Consider the following 18,532-nt stretch of genomic DNA (forward strand, 5'->3'; position numbering starts at 1 on the left):
CTGTACTATGGTGATAAGAAGGGGCACACTGCTGTATGTCTGTACTATGGTGATAAGAGGGGGCACACTGCTGTATGTCTGTACTATGGTGATAAGAGGGGGCACACTGCTGTATGTCTGTACTATGGTGATAAGAGGGGGCACACTGCTGTATGACTGTACTATGGTGATAAGGGGCACACTGCTGTATGACTGTACTATGGTGATAGGAGGGGGCACACTGTCTGTATGTCTGTACTATGGTGATAAGAGGGGGGCACACTGCAGTATGTCTGTACTATGGTGATAAGAGGGGGCACACTGCTGCTGTCTGTACTATGGTGATAAGAAGGGGCACACTGTTGTATGACTGTACTGTGGTGATAAGAGGGGACACACCGCTGTATGTCTGTACTATGGTGATAAGAGGGGGCACACTGCTGTATGTCTGTACTATGGTGATAAGAGGGGGGCACACTGCTGTATGTCTGTACTATGGTGATAAGAGGGGGGCACACTGCTGTATGTCTGTACTATGGTGATAAAGGGGGCACACTGCTGTATGTCTGTACTATGGTGATAAGAGGGGGCACACTGCTGTATGTCTGTACTATGGTGATAAGAGGGGGGCACACTGCTGTATGTCTGTACTATGGTGATAAGAGGGGGGCACACTGCTGTATGTCTGTACTATGGTGATAAAGGGGGCACACTACTGTATGTCTGTACCATGGTGATAAGAGGGGGGCACACTGCTGTATGTCTGTACTATGGTGATAAGAGGGGGCACACTGCTGTATGTCTGTACTATGGTGATAAGAGGGGGGCACACTGCTGTATGTCTGTACTATGGTGATAAGAGGGGGCACACTGCTGTATGTCTGTACTATGGTGATAAGAGGGGGGCACACTGTCTGTATGTCTGTACTATGGTGATAAGAGGGGGGCACACTGCTGTATGTCTGTACTATGGTGATAAAGGGGGCACACTGCTGTATGTCTGTACTATGGTGATAAGAGGGGGCACACTGCTGTATGACTGTACTATGGTGATAAGAGGGGTCACACTGCTGTATGTCTGTACTATGGTGATAAGAGGGGGCACACTGCTGTATGTCTGTACTATGGTGGTAAGAGGGGGCACACTGCTGTATGTCTGTACTATGGTGATAAAGGGGGCACACTGCTGTATGTCGGTACTATGGTGATAAGAGGGGGGCACACTGCTGTATGTCTGTACTATGGTGATAAGAGGGGGGCACACTGCTGTATGTCTGTACTATGGTGATAAGAGGGGGCACACTGCTGTATGTCTGTACTATGGTGATAAGAGGGGGCACACTGCTACTGTCTGTACTATGGTGATAAGAAGGGGCACACTGCTGTATGTCTGTACCATGGTGATAAGAGGGGGCACACTGCTGTATGTCTGTACCATGGTGATAAGAGGGGGCACACTGCTGTATGACTGTACTATGGTGATAAGAGGGGGCACACTGCTGTATGTCTGTACTATGGTGATAAGAGGGGGCACACTGCTGTATGTTTGTACTATGGTGATAAGAGGGGGGCACACTGTCTGTATGTCTGTACTATGGTGATAAGAGGGGGCACACTGCTGTATGTCTGTACTATGGTGATAAGAGGGGGGCACACTGCTGTATGTCTGTACTATGGTGATAAGAGGGGGCACACTGCTGTATGACTGTACTATGGTGATAAGAGGGGGCACACTGCTGTATGTCTGTACTATGGTGATAAGAGGGGGCACACTGCTGTATGTCTGTACTATGGTGATAAGAGGGGGCACACTGCTGTATGTCTGTACTATGGTGATAAGAAGGGGCACACTGCTGTATGTCTGTACTATGGTGATAAGAGGGGGCACACTGCTGTATGTCTGTACTATGGTGATAAGAGGGGGCACACTGCTGTATGTCTGTACTATGGTGATAAGAGGGGGCACACTGCTGTATGACTGTACTATGGTGATAAGGGGCACACTGCTGTATGACTGTACTATGGTGATAGGAGGGGGCACACTGTCTGTATGTCTGTACTATGGTGATAAGAGGGGGGCACACTGCAGTATGTCTGTACTATGGTGATAAGAGGGGGCACACTGCTGCTGTCTGTACTATGGTGATAAGAAGGGGCACACTGTTGTATGACTGTACTGTGGTGATAAGAGGGGGCACACTGCTGTATGTCTGTACTATGGTGATAAAGGGGGCACACTGCTGTATGTCTGTACTATGGTGATAAGAGGGGGGCACACTGCTGTATGTCTGTACTATGGTGATAAGAGGGGGGCACACTGCTGTATGTCTGTACTATGGTGATAAAGGGGGCACACTACTGTATGTCTGTACCATGGTGATAAGAGGGGGGCACACTGCTGTATGTCTGTACTATGGTGATAAGAGGGGGCACACTGCTGTATGTCTGTACTATGGTGATAAGAGGGGGGCACACTGCTGTATGTCTGTACTATGGTGATAAGAGGGGGCACACTGCTGTATGTCTGTACTATGGTGATAAGAGGGGGGCACACTGTCTGTATGTCTGTACTATGGTGATAAGAGGGGGGCACACTGCTGTATGTCTGTACTATGGTGATAAAGGGGGCACACTGCTGTATGTCTGTACTATGGTGATAAGAGGGGGCACACTGCTGTATGACTGTACTATGGTGATAAGAGGGGTCACACTGCTGTATGTCTGTACTATGGTGATAAGAGGGGGCACACTGCTGTATGTCTGTACTATGGTGGTAAGAGGGGGCACACTGCTGTATGTCTGTACTATGGTGATAAAGGGGGCACACTGCTGTATGTCGGTACTATGGTGATAAGAGGGGGGCACACTGCTGTATGTCTGTACTATGGTGATAAGAGGGGGGCACACTGCTGTATGTCTGTACTATGGTGATAAGAGGGGGCACACTGCTGTATGTCTGTACTATGGTGATAAGAGGGGGCACACTGCTACTGTCTGTACTATGGTGATAAGAAGGGGCACACTGCTGTATGTCTGTACCATGGTGATAAGAGGGGGCACACTGCTGTATGTCTGTACTATGGTGATAAGAGGGGGCACACTGCTGTATGACTGTACTATGGTGATAAGAGGGGGCACACTGCTGTATGTCTGTACTATGGTGATAAGAGGGGGCACACTGCTGTATGTTTGTACTATGGTGATAAGAGGGGGGCACACTGTCTGTATGTCTGTACTATGGTGATAAGAGGGGGCACACTGATGTATGACTGTACTATGGTGATAAGAGGGGGGCACACTGCTGTATGTCTGTACCATGGTGATAAGAGGGGGCACACTGCTGTATGTCTGTACTATGGTGATAAGAGGGGGCACACTGCTGTATGTCTGTACTATGGTGATAAGAGGGGGCACACTGCTGCTGTCTGTACTATGGTGATAAGAGTGGGCACACTGCTGCTGTCTGTACCATGGTGGTAAGAGGGGGCACACTACTGCTGTTGCGGATGATGGGTGTTGGCACAGTGACTACAGGTGAGGTGGAGTGGGTGATGGGTGTCGGCACAGTGACCTCAGGTGAGGAGTTGCCGGTGATGGGGTCAGCTCGGTGACCTCAGGTAAGGTGGGGAGGGATTTTGGCACAATGACCTCAGGTGATGAGGGTGATGAATGTCAGCGCAGAGACCTCAGGTGAGGTGGTAAAGGTGATAGGTGTCGGCACAGTGACCATAGGTGAGGTGGTGCCGGTGATGGGTGTCGGCACAGTGACCACAGGTGAGGTGGTGCGGGTTCTGATGAACGGAAATTATAGTAAATAAGATAGTGTGAGTACTTTATATTGGCAGAAACGTTGCTCCCTAGCCAGGCCATTCGCATGCCTCTTCCCTGTGTATCAGGTTAATGGGGGACATGAATAATGTAGACGCACTAGATCTTCAGCTGGCCAATAGCCCTGACAAGAGAAGTGTGTGTCCCTCTGTATGGAGTAAGGAAGGTATTCTGTAAAAGAGGGGGAGGAGGGTGGGTTCTTGTTTTAAACATTGCATTGTGAGCCTTGGGCTGTTCATTGCACTTTTAGGACCGTATTCTGTTAGACATAAATTCCGTAGTGGGATGTCGCGTGTTCATCACCGCGGACTTCCCGGGATATATTCACCCAATGCACCACCCTGATTCGTGCACATTTAATTATAAATGGCAATTTGCGGACAGAGCACCAATGTTGCACGTTAATTCTGCAGTGAGGGACCTGGGTGAAGTGTATGAAAAAGTGGTGGGGAACTCATTCTGAACCCCCAAAAAGTGCCAGTATAAGAGGCACAATTAAATGGTGTAATATAGTTGATAATTACATTTGTAGATAAGGGTGGAATAAGGACGGCCAGCATGTATATCAGCGGATACATGTGTCTATGGTGTGTTGGGGTACTTTAAAACGTGCCTCTAGTGGTCTTTTAAGTTTGTGTATAGCAGTTTTGGAAAATTAGGGAAAACACTTGTAACTTCCATCTGGAAGTTTAAAAACCCATTTCCCACCCATACAGCACCTCTCATGCCCCGCACCTCTCATGCCATTATTCTGCTGTTCCTAGAAAGTTACATATCTATATTGGCCATGTTTCCTGTTTAGTGTAAGTACATGATGATTCATGCAGTGCTCCTGCACAGGGCGCCTGGTTCAGAGATGGATGCAGTGACAGCGTTTATGCAGATTGAGCGATTGTTAGCCATTGCGCATGCGTGAAGATGCACTGTGCACATGTGCAGCGATTGTACTGCGAATACGCTCACACAGAGGATTCACTCGCACACCGAGTGACAGGTAGTCAGCGCCTGGGGGAGGAAACCGGGCGGTTAGAATAACGCAGGGTGTGTCTGACCGTTTAAACACTATTTTCTTGGCGTGCATAAATTAGCCGCAGCGTTCGCAGCAGGGGAGCCCTCTGTGTGTCTGCGACAGCTTAGGTTTCCGGTTTTGTAGATGAGTGATGGATGTGAGATACTGTCAGTGGGCGTCTCTAAGCACTGGTCAGCGAGCGAGTCATTAGCATATTTTCGCATTTGCGTTCCATGAGAGATCACCGCTGCGATGGCATTTACGTCCATCTGTGAATCGGGCCCAGTGTCCGGACATTATTGTCTTTAAAAACAGGAGATATGGTAAGAACTTACCTTTGTTATCTCTGTTTCTACAAAGTCCTTAGGGTCCACAGGGATATCTTGGGGTATAGGCCTTGGCTCCAGCCATGGGCACCACATAGTTAAAATCTCCATCCCAGGATGCACCGGGCCCCCTCCTATACCCCGCCCCCAGGCCATAGGCCGGGAGAGAGGAAAAAGGAAGAAGAAAGTCTGGAACACATAAGATTCACATTCTCATAGAAATAGGAGACAGAAACTGGCGACCAGAACAATACCCTACAGAAGCACAGAGCGTCAGGGCGGGCGCCCTGTGGACCCTAAGGACTTCGTAGAAACAGAGATAATAAAGGTAAGTTCTTACCATATCTCCTGTTTTCTACCTCCGGGTCCTTAGGGATCCACAGGGATACCTTGGGGATGTCCCAAAGCAGTATCCTTCAAGGGAGGGGACGCTCCTGTGCCGAGAGGAGAACCCGCCGCCCGAAGGAAGCATCCTGAGAAGCAAATGTGTCAAAGGCGTAATGCCTGACAAAAGTATGGACAGTGGACCACGTGGGCGCCTTACAAAGCTAAACAGCTGAGGCGCCACGTCGAGCTGCCCACGAAGGCCCCACAGATCTTGTAGAATGAGCTTTCACAGACGGTGGCAATGGAAGCCCCTCATGAGTGTATGCCTCAGAGATCGCCATGCAAATACAGCGTGCCAAAGTCTGTTTATTGGCAGGCCAACCCCCCTTATGAAATGCATATAGGACAAACAAAGAGTCCGATTGTCTTAAAGAACTGGTACGGTCCATGTAAATTTGCAGAGCCCGTACCACATCCAAAGAAGCCTCACCAGTCGAGAGACCCGATGAATTAAAGGCTGTGACCACAATTTCCTCGTTAATGTGGAAACTAGACACCACTACTTTAGGAAGGAATTTGGGACGGGTACGAAGTACAGCCCTATCCGAATAAAAATTAGAAATGGGGGATGACACGAAAGAGCCCCCAAATCCGACACCCTTCTGGCTGAAGCAATAGCCAAAAGGAACACTCTTTGCCGTAAGCCGTTTCAAATCCACAGAACTCAAAGGTTCAAATGGAGGACCCTGGATCGCCTTCAGGACCACAGCCAGATCCCATGGAGCTACCGGATGGACATAGGGAGGCTGGATGCGAAGGACACCCTGCATAAAGGTACGGATATCAGGCAGCGTAGCAATCCTATGTTGAACCAAACAGACAGGACATGCACCTTCGGCGAGGCGTAGACATAAATCCAAGCCCGCCTGTAGGAAAGCCAACACTCTCAATATCTGAAACTCATGAGGATCATACGCTTTAGGGCGACACCACTCAAAATAGGTATGCCACACCCTGTGGTAAATTTTAGCTGAAGCCGGCTTCCGAGCACGTAGCATGGTATTCACCACCACTCTAGAGAAACCCTTGGACCTTAAGAGGGAAGACTCAAGGGTCACGCCGTCAAAGATAGCCGACTCAGGTCCGGGTAGAGACAAGGACCCTGAGACAACAGGTCCGGTCTCTGAGGTAACAGCAATGGAGTGTCGATGGACAGACACTGAAGATCCGAGTTCTAACTCCGCCTGGGCCACTCAAGGGCCACCAGCAGGATCTTGTCTCCTTCCTGCCTGAACTTTCGACTTACTCAAGGCAGCAGGAAGAACGGAGGAAACAGGTACGCAAATTGGAAATTCCATTGTGCCGACAGAGTGTCCACCAGGAGAACTCCTGCGTCTCTTGTTCGGGATCCGTACGTCCACAGTTTGCGGTTGTGTCTGGAGGCCATGAGGTCTATTTCAGGAGACACCACTTGTCCACCAGGCGTTGGAACACCTCTTGGTGAAGAGACCATTCCTCCGGGTGTACATCGTGGCGGCTGAGAAAGTCCGCTTCCCAGTTGAGCACACCCGGAATGAAGACGGACGAAATGGCTGGAAGATTGCCTTCTGCCCAAGTCAGGATGCGGGACACCTCCCTTAGAGCCGCTTGGCTTCGAGTTCCTCCCTGACGATTTAGGTAAGCCACCGTGGTGGCGTTGTCTGACTGAACCTGCACAGGTTTCCCCAGCAGGAACGGTCTTGCATACTGCCTTGAGTACTGCTCGAATTTCCAATATATTGGAAGATCCGATTCCTCTGACGTCCACCGGCCCTGGAAGACGTGTGGGCCTTTCACAGCGCCCCAGCCCCGAAGACAGGCATCCGTTGTTAGAAGGACCCAATCCGAAATCCAAAACAGACGTCCCCTGCTGAGATGGGACTTTTGTAACCACCAAGTCAAAGACAGGTGCACTTCCGTAGTGAGCCTGATCATCTGCGTCTTTATTCGACGGGGATTTCTGTCCCATCTGGAGAGGATCAACATCTGCTGAAGTCTGGAATGGAACTGGGCATATTCCACCATGTCGAACGTTGACACCATGGAACCCAATAACTTCATCGCAGAGAGAAGAGACACTCGGCGACTCCTTAGAACATTGCGTATCTTGGACTGCAACAGGGCTATCTTTTCTTCCGTCAAAATCCTCTGTTGCTGAGAGTCCAACAATGCCCCGAGATGGACCATTCTCTGAGAAGGAATTAGAGAAGACTTCTTCCAGTTCACTATCCAGCCGTGAGCCTGCAATACTGATATTGTCAGTTGTAGATGGCTGCAAAGGACCTGTGGCGACCCTGCCAACAACAGAAGGTCGTCCAAGTAAGGTAACAGGCGAACCCTCTGCAACCGCAGGTGTGCCGCCATGACCGCCATTACTTTTGTGAACACCCGAGAAGCCGTGGAGAGGCCAAATGGTAGAGCCTGAAACTGGTAATGAAGGTCCGACACCGCAAATCTGAGGTAACGCTGATGAGCCTTGGCAATGGGGATATGCAGGTAAGCATCATGAATATCCAGGGACACCATAAAATCCCCAGGCTGCATAGCTAAAACAATAGAACGCAGAGTCTCCATTCGGAACCGAGGGACCCTTAAAAACTTGTTCAGGGACTTGAGGTTGAGGATAGTTCGGAATGATCAATTTGGCTTTTGAACCAGAAAAAGGTTGGAGTAATATCCGGTTCCTCTCAGGGATAACGGAACAGGCTCTATTACTCCCATCTGAAGCATAGAGCACACTGCCTCTTGGATCGCTAGAGCCTTTGTTGGATCTGAAGGACGGCCTGCTACAAAAAACTGATGAGGAGGCCTTCTGCGGAAGGAGAGGGCATATCCCTGAGATACTACCTCCCTTACCCAAGTGTCTGTGGTGGTTTGGAACCAACACTGGGCATATCGCAGAAGTCGGCCTCCCACCTTGGGGTCCCCCAAGGGGAGGCCCAGCCCGTCAGGCTGAGGGTTTGTCCTCCGGCTTGGCGGCTGGACGTCTAGTACTCCAAGCTTGTTTCTTGGTCTTAGCGGCCTTTTTGGGGCCTGGAGGTCTCGGAGAGGACTGAACCTTAGGTTTTCCCGGAGAGCGATAGGGCCGAAAGGACGGATTTTTAGACCAAGACGAAGTCGGGGCTGAAGGTAGAGATACAGATTTGGCAGCTGCCAGCATGTCCACTATCTTGTCCAAAGCTGGCCCAAACAGGACCTGCCCATTGTAGGGTAAGCATTCCAAGCCTTTCTTGCATTCAGCGTCCGCCCTCCAAGAACGTAACCACAAGGAGCGTCGACCGGCCACAGCCGCCGCGGATATCCTAGAAGTAAGCAAGCTCAAATCCAAAGCTGCTTCGTTAATGTACGTATCGGGATCCCGAAGGTTACCCACTAACACCACCTGTTCGCTGGTACCCTCAGAAGCAAATGATGCCTCCAAAGCATCCGCCCATCTTTCCATATCCTGGGCCACCCAGCAGACAGCCATAGCTGGTCTAGATGCTCCTCCAGCGAGGGAATAGATAGACTTTAGGCACACCTCCACCTTACAGCCTGTAGCATCCGTCAGAGAAGACATAGACGGCATAGGCAAATTTGCGCTCTTTACTAAGCGCGTCACATGAGAATCCACCTGAGGAGGAGACTCCCATTTAGTGAAATAATCTTCCGCAAAGGGGTATGCACGGGCCAGGCGCTTGTGAGGTTGAAATCTTTTTCCCGGAGATTTCCAGGCCTCCTCCATGTGATCAACTAGCTGACCAGATAGAGGGAAAACTGCTGCAGCTCCTTTAACCTCTTTAAAATAAGCATGAGTAGGCACTGCAGGTAGGTTGTCGTCAGTAATTACCATGGCCGCACGGACTGCCCGTATGAGCCCTGGAATGTAAATACTAGACAGCTTCTGCCCCTGCATGAGGAGTGTCAGTGTCCGACAGATCTAGAATTTCGCCCTCATCAGACGAGCCGTCATCCTCATCATCCTGTGTGGATGGATATGACAATAATGGTCTTTTAGCAGGTCTAGATTGATCCTGCTGAGAGCCCCGCACCCCAGAATCAGACAAACCTGGGTCTGCTGGAGTAAGGACCTGTTGCGGGGGGCACTGCATCATTACTATCGGCCCTGGAACCCCTAGAACTGGAGGCGGGACTATCGCCTGCTGTGCGAACCCCAATTGGGGAAACACAGGAGTGACTGCCAACCTATTTAGGTCAAGGCTTGCGCAAAACAAGCCCAAGGTGGTTCCTGAGAGGTGCTGGGTACAGCAGATGTTCCAGGAATGGCCAAGCATGCAGCACATAAACCATCCTGAAGTACCGCCCCCTCCCCCACACCTGCTTTACATCTGGAGTAGGAAAATAGAGGTGCTTCTCTAACAGAGGGCCTGATTCAGACCCGCTCGCAAGCGCTATGCGCTTGCAAGCGTGTCGATGGTGGCCCAGTGCGCATGCGCGAGACTTGGATAGCGACGGAGAATCCGTCGCTCCGGGTCTCGTACCAAAGGAGGCGTGCTGTTGATGTTGAGTGACAGCACACCCCCTTTGGTGGGCGGGCCGCGGCGTGGCTGCCCAGACGGAGGCGTTCCCATGGGAACGCCTACCGTCTGGGGCCGGCCCCACTGACATTACAAGTGATGTCAGTGGGCGTGCTTTCGGCTCTGTTAGAACCGAAAGCACTCTGGGGCTTGCAGCAACGAGACCCTACCACAAGGATCTCGTCGCAAGCCCAATGGTCGCGATGGTCTTGACCATCTCGACCATCTTCCTGGCCGCTCGCTATAGCTGTGGGTGGGCACCCACAGCTATGCGAGCGGCCAGGAGGCCGTTCAAAAAAGAAAATAGCACGGCCCTGATTCAGAGCGAGCGCTCTGTCAGAGCGTCCGGCTCTGAATCAGGGCCAGAGTCCTCACTGGACATAGTGGTATGTGACACTTTCTCACAGTAATAAATCTTAAACTGTGAGGCAGATTCCCACCCTGACAGTACTGGCACTGAGAGGGCTGGTCAGTAGGAAGAAATAGGGATAGTTAAAATGGCTGACAGGAGAAATAATCAGACACACAGCGCTAGCACAAAGTCACATACAATGCAGAAATCATGCACTAAGTGCACTATCACATACACAGACTTACAGCCTGGCAGTGATAGCGCTACATACGCTGACCTTATACTGGGAGGAGAGGTATGTAAGGGGGGCACCCAGGCTCCGCACCCTGCACCACAGCGTCTTTGCTCATAAAATGGCTGCCGGAGGATGAAGGGAGGCGGGCCTGAGGAGGATCACTGTCTCAGCCCGCCAAAATCTCCATGTAAGGCGCTGGAGAGCAGTGATGGGGAGGAGCCTCCTGTGCGCTACAGGGAAGGCGTCCTCCCCTGGCAGGCCATTAACCCTCGGGATGCTGGAGCGAGTTTCGCCCCGCTCCAGCCCTGCATCCCTGGTGGTCTAGTGTGAGCGCAGGCATCCGCCTGGCTCCACTATACTGCCGTCCCCAGGGAGCCCCTAGCCCTGGGGACGCCGGACTGTGAGACAGCCCGCTGCTTACCTTATGCAGCCCCCCCGTACATCCGGCCACAGTCCACGGCCCCTGGGGGTTCCACTAGCTAGAACCCCCAAGAGCCCGCCAAGTTCCCCGGATCACTACCGGTGGTCGGCGCCGGCGGGGGTGTCGGAGCGGTAGCATGGACGTCCGCTGGACTGTCCTATGCTTCCGCTCTTGAAGATCTTCAGGGGCTGTTATACACAGCCCCCCTTTGTGATGACCCAGCTCCCGGTCCCCCTGAAACTGAGGTGCCTTGGCCTGGGGGCGGGGTATAGGAGGGGGCCCAGTGCATCCTGGGATGGAGATTTTAACTATGTGGTGCCCATGGCTGGAGCCAAGCCCTATACCCCAAGGTATCCCTGTGGATCCCTAAGGACCCTGAGGTAGAAATAAGGATTTTTTTCCTACTTCTCACCTAGTCTAGAGGTGCAAACTAAGGACTTGATTCAGACCCGCTCGCTAGAATGGGTTTGCTCGTAGCTGGCCGACTTTCGCATTGTGCGCATGCATCGCAGTGCGTGTGCGCGAACCAGTGCGAGAGATCGGGAAGCGTTCTCTCGCTGCGTGTAGACAGCCCAGCAGTGTGACAGGAGAAGCCGTTTGTAGGTGGTGACAGGGGCTGGCCATTAACAACAGGGGAGTAGAGGAGCGAACGCAGGCATGCCTGAGAGTCTTGACGCCGTTTCAGAGGCGTGCATAATTAACAGGCAGCGTCATAGTACACGTCACCTGGTTGTATTTCACATTGAAGTGCTTGCGGCAGGGTATAGTCAACCACAAGCGCTGCGTTCGCTTCTGATGTTCCCTGATGTACCGATGGTTGCATACACTTTCTGGAGATGACGTGCGCAAGTGGGCGTCTTAAGACAGGCTGGTGGGCGTCTGCATACACAGGGTGATCGCATGCCAAGACTTAGTGGGCGTGCTTATGCCTTGCGATCACCTGCCTTGCCGTCACTTGGCTGAATTTGCATACGCATCCAGCGAGCGGGTCTGAATCAGGTCCTAAATGCCACAATTTCTACAGTTGAACCCATGTTAACATAACCTGGATTTCGATTTGAATAGCAAACCGGCATTAAGTAAGCTTGTGGCTAATTGAATGTGACCCGTAAGGTCTACGTGACGTTTGAGATCTTTTTTTAAAATGTGGAAAATGAACCTAAATGCAAATACGCCATATGCAGGTATTACCTATGGGCCTAATCCAGAGATGTGCATAAACCTAATGGAAATGCGCTCGCAGTACCCCATGTGTCACAGGAAACGGGTGTGTCGGCCCCATTTAGGGTCATTTAGATGCCCGATGGTCACACAGTTGATCTGATGGCTGCGTCTTCGAACGCTGCATTGGATAAGAAAAGTCGTAAGCGGGCGTATTTTTACTTAAGACGCCTTCAGCGACTCTTGCATAATGTCGCACAACCGCTGGTTTAGATTGGAGAGAAACTTGTATCCTTCTCACCGGTAGCCGGGTGACCCATTTCATTACTAGTAATAGAGTAAAACACCTTCTGATTGATTTATTTGTAAATCACTTGAAGTGAAAGCTGAAGGTCCTACACGTGTATTATTTATGATTTAGCATAATCTGTGGCCGCTGATGGTGTCGCAGACGGTGTTGTGTGATGTCCTGTATCAGTGATGTTTGAAATGTTCTATGCGATAACGTCAATGGCGACATTAATGATGTCATCAGAGAATGTTTGGGGGTGGTGTCATCCAGGGGGTATGCATTCGGCATCCCGGCGGTCTGGATGCCGACGCTTCGATTACCAGTGCCGAAATCCCAACGCTGGTCAGAAGCCCGGCGCCAGCATCTCGACCGTCGGGATACAGAAGGTAAGTATCAAGGTGTTAGGGGGGGTTAGGGGTAGACACTAGGGGGGGAGGTTAGGGTGTGGGGATGGGGAGGTTAGGATTAGGTACTGGGGGGGGTTAGGGTGTGGGGATGGGGAGGTTAGGATTAGGTACTGGGGGGGGTTAGGGTGTGGGGATGGGCAGGTTAGGATTAGGCACTGGGGGGGAGGTTAGGATTTGGCACTGGGGAGGGAGGTTAGGATTTGGCACTGGGGAGGGAGGTTAGGATTTGGCACTGGGGAGGGAGGTTAGGATTTGGCACTGGGGAGGGAGGTTAAGATTAGGCACTGGGGAGGGAGGTTAAGATTAGGCACTAGGGGGGAGGTTAGGATTAGGCACTAGGGGGCAGGTTAGGATTAGGCACTAGGGGGAGAGGGTTAGGGTAGGGAGAGGGGGAGTGTTAGCATACTCACTAACAAATGTTGGTATGTTCACCCTTTTTCGGGATGCCGGCATCAGGATTCTAACAGCCAGGATCCCGAGCGCAGGCATCTCATACCGATTCCATCCGGGGATGTGCGTAACTTTAACAGCCCGATTTCCTGTCTTCTTTTTTTTGTTTAGAATTGTATTTTTGCTAATAATTCCCCATGATATCTACAGTATGTGTAAAGGAGAAGTGCCCCTCCACAGTACAGCGCATGTTAAGGGTACGGATTACTCCCTCTGTCTTATGGTTTAAACAGAATAAGCCATTTCAGGCAGCCGCACGTGATTTTTTGGAGACCTGTCGCATGGAATTGCCTTAATCCAGATTACATTCATTAGTAGAGAGGGAGTGTGGAGAGCTAAACATTACATTTCCCTTTTCTACTAAAGACCAGCCACCCCAGCACAGTAGATAATTGGCGCTCTCTCTCGCCGCCCTGTGGCCTGTAGATGGTAGTTGCATAGCTGACAATTCAATTGAGCGTAATGAGAATTAGTGCCGGGAGGGGGATTCCGGAACTATTGAAGTGACTGCACAGTGAGCCCGACTAAATGATTTCTTCTCGTACCCTCCCGTGATGCTGTTAGCCTGGTGCGACGCTAACAACATCACGACCGGCACTTAGGGGTCTATTTACTAAGCAGTGTTAGGAGACAGAGTGAAAAGTGATAAGGTGCCAGCCAATCAGCTCCTAACTGTCATTTTTCAAGCACAGCCTGTGAGATGACAGGAGCTGATTGGCTGGTACCTTATCACTTTTCACTCTGTCTCCTAACATTGCTTAGTAAATAGACCTCTAAAGTCGGAAAATTCCGGTTATAGCGCTTAAGCACAAGGCTTAAGGCGCGCTAACTGACATCTCCCGATTAAGCGCCATGCGCGAGGGAAAATCTGAATTCGCTTCGGGAAATCCTTTCCGGTGCATTCAGTTGAATTGCCCCCATTGTTGGCAACATTTTATAATGGTTTCCAGAGGCACTTTGCTGCTGAGCCAATGCATCTAGTCCTGCCATGCACGTCAGTGTCTCTGCAGAACCACAGAGCCCTTCTCATCATATCTACCGGATTTGTTTACATCGTACTGTTTTAAAATACATATTAATGAACGATGCCAGAAGGAGAGGAATAAACGATCATTGCATTCATTGTGCTGTAAATGAGGATTTTATACTGTTACTGTAATTTAGGTTACAGAGGCCCCAAACTATATATGGTCTTTATGCCCAAAATATGAGCTCACCCCACTTTATAATGGCACTAGGATCGGCTGTGAAACGCGCACGGTATCTTTATATCAATATTGCCACACCGGAGTTCATCTTCGTCATCATAACAAATGTAAAAGCCAGAGACATCTTGTTTAGCAAAGTGTGTTGTCCTGACGAGAGTCCTGGGAGAGATCACAAAGGGAAACATAGGACAGACCCTTCTACAAATTGCCGCCAGTTTCAGCACTGCAAAGGCGCAGGTGGCAATAAGGAAAACACATGGGACTCCCCTAGGGGTAGCAATTACTCCACCTCTCCAGAATTCCAGTTTAAGGAGGATCCATGGTACCCTTCTCATTGTACTGCGTACCCTAGCTATCTTCGGCTGGCTACCATGATTTTCGAGAAATCCGCAAAAAGACGCCTGCCTCTAATTACAGTGATGAGATCCTACGTGGATTGGTTGTAGGAGCTAGAAGTATCGCCTGTCCACACTGAAGGCTGTATAGAGTTTCCTAATCGCCCCAGAGCCAAGAACAAAGGAGATCTCCAAAAGGAGACCTCCAGGACACCCCTCTAGGGCCGAGGTACAGGGACACCACAACCCTCTACCTCCCACCCAACTTGACTAAAGGAGACACACACCCAATCAGTATCTGATACATGGACTATCGCTACTAGTAGGACGGGTCTAGAGAGATGGTGACCCCGCTACTATGGGCAGCCAATCAAAGTGATCACCACTGGTGCCTGTGTTAGCCATAGACATGAGAGCCTCTGCGTTACTGGCAATGGATCTACAGCACACCTGTCCCATTACTCAGTAACTCTCCTGGGCTGGTTACGTAGACCCACAATATGGCGTTCCTTACGCAGTGACCCCCAAACACTGCTGTGAGCCAGTGACAAAACAAAACCTATAAAACCACCGTCCATTTCTAAATAAAATGCAGAAGTCTTAGTTCCACACATTTGCCAATATATGAACAGTCACTCCCCAACCCATCTTTGCGTTTCTGTCTCTGCGTAGCCTAAACGCTAAATTCTGAAACGCCCATATTCACTTGCGGAATGTGGTGCAAAAATGCTAGGCTGACGAGGGCACATCTGTGTATTGGGTCCTGTTTTTAAATTGAGCGTTAACTTTCCAGGTGATATGATACGTTCAGTCACACCCTAAGGCGAAGTGGCAGCTACTGTAAATCACATTTCAGACCATTGAAGTAATTTTACTCTAAATACAGTGTTTTCCATTTATCTTGTACATGCATATTTAAAGGTGTCTGTTATTAGATTTTTTAATAAATGTTTCATGAATGTGTTTTGGTTGCTCTATAATAAGCGCAGAGTTACAGAAACTGTCTAAATGTTTTGTCTGGTTGATATCTGATCAGACCGTTCAGAATCTGCTACATTAGATCATGGCTCTGTGGTGGGTCCAATATCTTGTGTCTCTCGCTAGATGCAATATGGAGTTGGTGTTGTCTTTTTGGTACATCCTTCTTACCTGAGAGTTACAGAGATGTTACTCTTCCCTGTGTACTTACGTTGCTGTATTTCTCCACATAGGTGAACTTCACGGTAGACCAGATCCGGGCGATCATGGACAAGAAGTCCAACATTAGAAACATGTCTGTGATTGCTCATGTTGACCATGGCAAATCCACTCTAACAGATTCCTTGGTGTGCAAAGCTGGTATCATTGCCTCTGCCAGAGCCGGCGAAACGCGCTTCACAGACACACGCAAGGATGAACAAGAACGCTGCATTACCATTAAATCCACGTAAGTGCTGTCGGTCTTCTTCAGAATGAGAGTCGGTTGGGTCCAACGTGTCTCAAGTTTTCCGTTTCTCCTGGTCGGGTTATCTATCCCATTAGGTACATTTTTTGCATACTTGTTGTCATGTTAGTGTAGGTGCTTTTTTTTTTTTTTTTTTATATAACTGTTCCGTCAACTTGTACATCTATAGGTGCGGCTGTGGTGGTGCGTGTTTTTTTTGTTTATATAGGTTGCCTGGCGCAAGATTATTTATATAAGCGTTCCCTCTATCTGACAAGCTGCAGTCTAGAATCTCTTTCCTAACTGCTGGTCCACAAACTGCAGAGTCAGGGTGCCCGTCATCCCTTCCCCCTCCCCTAATCTACTGCAGTAAGATTCAATGTCTCCGTCTCTCTTTAGGAGGTATAGATTTCATCCTTCCATGCCTCCTCTACACCCTTTTTTTAGCTCCTCTCTGCAATCTGAAGCCTAAGGAATTAAAACGAGTTCAAGTCAGCGAGTGCAGATTATTTTTAGACTCCTCTGTCCGTCATAGTAGAGTTTCGCAAGCGGCATTTCTTTATCTGTGTTCAAGCAGACCGGCCAATCACTTACTGCTGAGACCTGCGGACCGAGCATCCGAATGTGCCGTGTAAGGGAAACTAATAACTTAATAACTGTCCCCATCCTATTGACATCAAAGGACCATTTGGCTCCAGTTTCCATTTTCAGATCTGAACCGTGAAGTTCCATCCATCATTCAGGCCTTGCAGAGTACTGTCATGCCACGTTATGTTTGTGTATGTGGGACAGTGGTGGTAATAAAAGGAATTGTTAAAATCACAGAAACGTTACATTAGACCCTTCATGAAGATGGTAAAGTTCTGGTGCTTCCGAAAACCCTGGTTGGGATTACAGCCCCTACATAGCGTAACTGTATTATGCGTTTTACTTGGTACCCTAGGATAATGTAGGGTTTTACAACTGAATCAGTGATGGTATATATGATACCGTCACATAACGGCACTGTGCTATGGTTGTATGCAGGGTTTGTACCTTGGAATCTCCATCGTATGAGCTGAGAGTTATGTATACATAGGAGTGCAGATGAGTTTGCTGCTTGGGGTATCAGTGTCCGGAATGTGGCTGCTTGAACTCTGGCACCAGCATCATGTGACTACTCTCTGCCCAGCATTGATCCTTAGTAACCAGATCACGGGTCTCAGTATTGGTTTCGGAACACTGCGTATCGCTCTCCTATCATCAGTCACCCTGGAGCTAGGAGCTTTGAGGAAAGTAAATGTATTATCGGCTGGCTATGATTTATCCTCCCTCAGCGTGGGTAGAGAAGCAAGAAGTACTTATAGGGGTATCTAGTGATGCTAATAATCATTATTTATTTACCGCTACCAGTTTACGCAGCGCTGTACAGAAAATATCTGTCAATCATATCGGTTCCTGCCCCGTTGGAGATTAAAGTTTTTAAATTCCCTAACATCCAAGCGGTGCACACAGACCTACACACAGTGGTTCATTTTGTCAGAGGCCAATTAACCTACCAGTATGTTTTTGGAGTGTGGAAGGAAACACACACAAGCATGGAGAGAACATACAAACACTACCCAGATAGACCTCCGGTCAGGAGTTCAAATTATGACCTCAGTACTGTGATTAGTGAGGCAGTAGTGCTAACTCCGACACCCACCGTGCTGCCCAAACTTTGAACTTGTACTGGGATATGCTGTAAAAAGATATTCTGTAATGGGGAGAGGGCTCCTGACCCAGTAGGACTGTTAGGTGGTATGAGAAAGTTGTTACTGCATTTATACACTTCTAGGGTGTCGTATATCTGAGCTGAAGCCCCTCCCACATCTTCAGCGCAGTGCCCTGATAGGATATGGCACAGGTAGGAAGAATAAAATCCGGGGACTGAAGACAGCCGAGCGGCAGGGACATTACCGGCCCAGCGTATGACTCTACCAATCCACACCGTGCATTCAGGAGACAATACATGTAGGACACGAGTCTCGCGGATGCAAGCTTACTGCCCATGCGCCAAATAAATAAATAGGCTTCTGCGCCTGGGCCGGATCAGGTGTGTGCACACGGAAGTAGTTCTGATTGATCAGTCTGACGACGGAGCACACTATCTCTGAAATGGGCATTTATGGACAGTGACCATGTGAACGCTCAGATCTCTTCCGTCTCATGGGAGTGCTATGGGCGTGTAGGCCGGAGCAGCAT

At 49.6% G+C, this 18,532-nt stretch overlaps 1 protein-coding gene across 1 annotated transcript in view; it reads left to right on the plus strand.

The window, feature by feature from the left end:
- LOC148519549 (elongation factor 2-like) overlaps positions 1-18,532 on the plus strand; it is a 40,851-nt gene that overhangs the window by 1,546 nt on the left and 20,773 nt on the right. Inside the window, exon 2 of the mRNA XM_088476507.1 lies at positions 16,098-16,312. Coding sequence (XP_088332633.1) covers positions 16,098-16,312 — 215 coding nt within the window. The remainder of the gene's footprint in view (positions 1-16,097; positions 16,313-18,532) is intronic.

The sequence above is a fragment of the Taudactylus pleione genome, unplaced genomic scaffold (genome assembly GCF_031769625.1).
Source record: "Taudactylus pleione unplaced genomic scaffold, aTauple2 ptg000189l, whole genome shotgun sequence".
Lineage (NCBI taxonomy): Eukaryota > Metazoa > Chordata > Amphibia > Anura > Myobatrachidae > Taudactylus > Taudactylus pleione.